Below are 5,789 nucleotides of genomic sequence, written 5' to 3'. Positions count from 1 at the left end.
AATCTCACCTCTCTGCAGCTTCTCGGGGGGCAGCACCCCGGGGTGCCCCTCCCCGCCGTCCCTGGCCGGGGCCAGCAGGCGCAGGCGGTGGTGCCAAGCGGAGAAATTGGAGAAATCGCGGCTCAGCAGCGCCCCGGAATATTCCAGCTCGGCCTGGGGGGAACCTCCGGCCACCAGAGAGCGCCGGTGCTCCCAGGCGTGGACTGGGAACACACCAGTATAAACCAGTTAGCACTGGGAGCCACCCCGGGGGCGTGGGAGCAGCTCCCAGTATAAACCAGTAAGGGTAGCATCACCTAAACCTGGTCCCAGTATGGCCTAACAGCTCCCAGTGGGGTCTAAGGGCTCCCAATGTGCTCTAAGGGTGCTCAGAATTATACTGGGATGGCACCAGTATAAACCAGTTAGCACTGGGAACCACCCCCGGTGTGTGGGAGCAATTCCCAGTATAAACCAGTAAGGAGAGCATATCTTAAAACCACTCCCAGTATGGTCTAAGGGTTCTCAGTGGGGTCTAAGAGCTCCAAATGGGGTATAAAATGTGTGAGATTTATACTGGGATGGCACCAGTATAAACCAGTTAGCACTGGGAGCCACCCCCGGGGCGTAGGAGCAGCTCCCAGTATAAACCAGTATAAACCAGTATAAACCAGTGACTCACAGTTTCTGGGATCGGCCTCCAGGAGGCGCTCGCACAGCGTCAGGTCCTCCCGGCCACCGGGGGGCGCTCTCCCAGTTTATCCCAGTTTATCCCAGTTTAACCCAGTTTATCCCAGTTTAACCCAGTTCATCCCTGTGACTCTCAGGACCCTTTCCCAGTCCATCCCAGTATAAACCAGTACAAACCAGTTTGAGCATTCACAATTATGGAAATCATCATCCAGGTCCTCCCGGCCACCGGGGGGCGCTCTCCCAGTTCATCCTAGTTTATCCCAGTGACTCCAGACCCCATCCCAGTATAAACCAGAATAAACCAGTATAAACCAGTATAAATGACTCACAGTTCCGGGGATCGGCCTCCAGGAGGCGCTCGCACAGCGCCAGGTCCTCCCGGCCAGCGGGGGGCGCTCTCCCGTGTCCCAGCACCCAGCCCCGGTGGTGCCACGCCCCGTAGGATTTGGGGTTCACCCCCAGGCACTGCGCCACGAAGGAGAGCTCCGACTGCACCCTGGAACCAGTATGGACCAGTATAAACCAGTATAAACCAGTATAAACCAGTATGGACCAGTATGGACCAGTATAAACCAGTATAAACCAGTATGGACCAGTATAAACCAGTATGGACCAGTATGGACCAGTACAAGTGGTAAAAAACAGGAAAAAAAGGGAAAAAAAGGAAAAAAAATGCAAAAAAAGAAGTCAAAAACCAATTTAAAATGGGGTTTTGGACTCGATTTTATCCAGTTTAAACCAGTATGGACCAGTATGAGTTGGAAAAAACATAAAAAAAAGGGAAAAAAAAGGAAAATCCAGTAAAAACCAGTACAAACCAGTACAAAATAGTGCAAAGCAAACTGCGACAGACCAATATGGACCAGTATAAACCAGTATGGACCAGTATGGACCAGTATAAACCAGTATGGACCAGTATAAACCAGTTTGAGTGGTAAAAAAACAGAAAAAAAAGGAAAAAAAAGGGACAAAAAGGGACAAAAAGGGGTAAAAACCAGTACAAACCAATACAAAATAGTGCAAATCAAACCGGGAGAGACCAGTATAAACCAGTATGGACCAGTATAAACCAGTATGAGTTGGAAAAAACAGAAAAAAAAAGGGAAAAAACCAGTAAAAACCAGTATAAACCAGTAAGGGCTGAACCAGCCAAAATTCGCTCCCAGTGGGTCCAAAACCCTTCCCAGTACAAACCAGTCCAAACCCATATAGAGTCAATGGCTCACTATTTGGCAAGGCCTCACCTATGGGATTTGCAATGGATCATTATTTGGCAGCACCCAAAATCGCTCCCAGTATAAACCAGTATAAACCAGTAAGGGCTGAACCACCCCAAAATCACTCCCGTGGGTCCAAAACCCCCTCTCAGTATAAACCAGTATAAACCAGTCCAAACCAGTATAAACCAGTACAAACTCATATAGAGTCAATGGCTCACTATTTGGCAAGGCCTTGCCCATGGGATTTGCAATGGCTCATTATTTGGCAACCCCCCAAACCCTCCCCAGTATAAACCAGTACAAACCAATACAAACCAGTATAAACCAGTCCAAATCCCCATAGAGTGAGTCAATGGCTCACTATTTGGCAAGGCCTCGTCTATGGAATTTCTAATGGATCATTATTTGGCAGCCTCCAAACCACTCCCAGTATAAACCAGTATAAACCAGTAAGACCTAAACCACCCAAAATTCACTCCCAGTGGGTCCAAAACCCCTCCCAGTACAAACCAGTATAAACCAGTACAACCCATATAGAGTCATTAGCTCACTATTTGGCAAGGCCTCACCTATGGGATTTGGTAATGGATCATTATTTGGCAGCACCCAAAATCGCTCCCAGTATAAACCAGTATAAACCAGTAAGGCCTAAACCACACAAAAGTCACTCCCAGTGGGACCCAGAGTGTCTCGAGCCCCCTCCCAGTATAAACCAGTACAAACCAATATAAACCAGTCCAAACCCCCATAGAATGAGTGAAAATGGCTCACTATTTGGCAAGGGCTCGCCTATGGGATTTGCAATAGATCATTATTTGGCAGCACCCAAAATCGTTCCCAGTATAAACCAGTAAAAACCAGTATAAACCAGTAAGGGCTGAACCACCCCAAATTCACTCCCAGAGGTTCCAAAACCTCTCCCAGTATAAACCAGTACAAACCAGCATAAACCAGTCCAAACCCCCATAGAATGAGTCACTGGCTCGCTATTTGGCAAGGCCTCGCCTATGGGGTTTTCAATGACTCATTATTTGGCAGCACCCAACCCACTCCCAGTATAAACCAGTAAGGGCTGAACCACCCCAAAATTCACTCCCAGAGGTTCCAAAACCCTTCCCAGTATAAACCAGTATAAACCCCCATAAAATGAGTCACTTGCTCACTATTTGGCAAGGCCTCGCCTATGGGGTTTTCAATGGCTCACTATTTGGCAGCACCCAAAATCGCTCCCAGTATAAACCAGTAAAAACCAGTAAGGGTTGAACCACCCCAAAATCACTCCAAGAGGGTCCAAAACCTCTCCCAGTATAAACCAGTACAAACCAATATAAACCAGTATAAACCACTCCAAACCCCCATAGAATGAGTGAAAATGGCTCACTATTTGGCAAGGCCTCGCCTATGGGGTTTTCAATGGATCATTATTTGGCAGCCTCCAAACCACTCCCAGTATAAACCAGTACAAACCAGTAAGGGCTGAACCATTCAAAATTTACTCCCAGTGGGTCCCAGAGTGTCCTAAACCCCCTCCCAGTATAAACCAGTAAAAACCCAGTCCAAAGCAGCCCCTCCCAGTATAAACCAGTATAAACCAGTACGCACCAGTCCCCTCCCAGTTCACCCAGTGCGCGGCGGCGCCGGTTCCAGCAGGTTCCCACGTCGGGATTGGCCGAGAGCACCGCCCCGGTCAGAGCCAGAACCTGGGCTGGGGGCGGGGCCTGCAAACCAGTACAAACCAGTATAAACCAGTATAAACCAGTACGGACCAGTATAAACCAGTATGGACCGGTATAAACCAGTATGAACCAGTATAAACCAGTATAAACCAGTATAAACAAGTATAAACAAGTATAAACCAGTAAATCCCAGTTCCCTCCCAGTCCCTCCCAGTATAAACCAGTTCAAACCAGTTCAAACCAGTACCCCCAAATTCCCATTTTTAACCCTTTAATCCCCAATTTTTTCACATTTTTCCCCCTTTTTTTTTTCCAAATTTCCCCGTTTTTCCCCCTCCCAGTCACTCCCAGTATAAACCAGTATAAACCAGTATAAACCAGTATAAACCAGTAACCCCAATTCCCAATTTTCCCCACTTTTAACCCTTTAATCGCCAAATTTTTCCCAATTTTTCCCACTTTTTTCCCAAATTTTCCCCATTTCTTCCCATTTTTCCTTCCCAGTCCCACCCCAGTATAAACCAGTACAAACCAGTATAAACCAGTATAAACAAGTAACCCCAATTCCCATTTTCCCCCAATTTGTCCCCATTTTTAACCCTTTAATCCCCCAAATTTTCCCATTTTTTCCCATTTTTTCCCCATTTTTTCCGATTTTTGCCACTCCCAGTCCCTCCCAGTATAAACTAGTACAAACCAGTATAAACCAGTAACCCCAGTTCCCATTTTCTTCAATTTTTTCTCCATTTTTAACCCTTTCATCCCCAAATTTTTACCAATTTTTCCCATTTTTCCCCATTTCTCCCCAATTTTTCCCTCCCAGTCCAAACCAGTACAAACCAGTACAAACCAGTATAAACCAGTTACCCCAATTCCCATTTTCCCCCAATTTGTCCCCATTTTTAACCCTTTAATCCCCAAACTTTCCCCCATTTTCCCATTTTTTCCCCATTTTTCCCCAAATTTTCCCATTTTTTTCCATTTTCCACCCTCCCAGTACAAACCAGTCCAAACCAGTATAAACCAGTAACCCCAATTCCCATTTTTCCCCATTTTAACCCTTTAAATGCCACTTTTAACCCTTTCAATCCCAATTTTTTTCCCATTTTTTCCCCATTTTCCCCCCTCCCAGTATAAACCAGTCCAAACCAGTATAAACCAGTATAAACCAGTACAAACCAGTACAAACCAGTAACCCCAATTCCCATTTTCCCCATTTTCAACCCTTTAAATTCCATTTTTAACCCTTTAATCCCCAAATTTTTCCCAATTTTTCCCATTTTTTCCTCATTTTTTCCTAATTTTTCCCATTTTTCCCCATTTTTCCCATTTCCCCCCCTCCCAGTATAAACCAGTATAAACCAGTACAAACCACTACAAACCAGTAACCCCAATTCCCATTTTTCCCCACTTTTAACCCTTTCAATCCCATTTTTAACCCTTTAATCCCCAAAATTTTCCCATTTTTCCCATTTTTTCCCAAAATTTTCCCATTTTTTCACCCATTTTTTTTCCATTTTCCCCCCTCCCAGTACAAACCAGTAAAAACCAGTATAAACCAGTAACCCCAATTCCCATTTTTCCCCATTTTTCCCCATTTTCCCCCCATTTTTAACCCTTTCAATTTGAATTTTTTCCCATTTTTTCACCCATTTTCCCCCCTCCCAGTCCAAACCAGTATAAACCAGTAAAAACCAGTAAAAACCAGTCTGTCCCAGTATAAACCAGTAACCCAAATTCCCATTTTTAAACCTTTAATCCCCCAAATGTTCCCATTTTTTCCCCATTTTTCCCCAAATTTTCCCTTTTTTTTCCCCAATTTTCCCCCTCCCAGTCTCTCCCAGTCCCTCCCAGTCCCTCCCAGTCCAAACCAGTCCAAACCAGTATAAACCAGTATAAACCAGTATAAACCAGTTACCCCCAGTAAGGCGTCCATGGCCTCCCGGTAGTGCCTCAGTTTCTCCTCGCGCTGGCGGCGCCGGGCGGCGTCCGGGGGGCGGAGCTTGAGCCGGCCGTGCTGGGAACAAACTGGGATGGACTGGGATGGACTGGGAATGGACTGGGATGGACTGGGATGGACTGGGATGGACTGGGATGGACTGAGAACAAACTGGGATGGACTGGGATGGACTGGGATGGACTGGAATGGGACTGGGATGGACTGGGATGGACTGGGAATGGACTGGGATCAAACTGGGATGGACTGGGATGGACTGGGATG

The 5,789-nt window shown here is 46.2% G+C and overlaps 1 protein-coding gene across 1 annotated transcript; it reads right to left on the bottom strand.

The window, feature by feature from the left end:
• Nucleotides 1–8: 8 nt before the first annotated feature.
• Nucleotides 9–5,783, bottom strand: LOC130588119 (geranylgeranyl transferase type-2 subunit alpha-like; the record flags this gene model as incomplete). Its single annotated transcript, XM_057389079.1, has 4 exons — nt 5,487–5,783; nt 3,495–3,610; nt 1,002–1,168; nt 9–203 (listed from the first exon to the last, which is right to left on the bottom strand). Coding segments are annotated over exons 1-4 (496 nt in total), but the record flags the coding sequence as incomplete, so codon positions are not given.
• Between the last annotated feature and the right edge of the window lie 6 nt (nt 5,784–5,789).

The sequence above is a fragment of the Malurus melanocephalus genome, unplaced genomic scaffold (genome assembly GCF_030028575.1).
Source record: "Malurus melanocephalus ecotype Western Australia unplaced genomic scaffold, MMel_1.1 scaffold_3397, whole genome shotgun sequence".
In the NCBI taxonomy this organism is placed as follows: domain Eukaryota; kingdom Metazoa; phylum Chordata; class Aves; order Passeriformes; family Maluridae; genus Malurus; species Malurus melanocephalus.
Note: the sequence above shows the minus strand (reverse complement) of the source record. Positions and strands in the feature narration are given on the sequence as shown.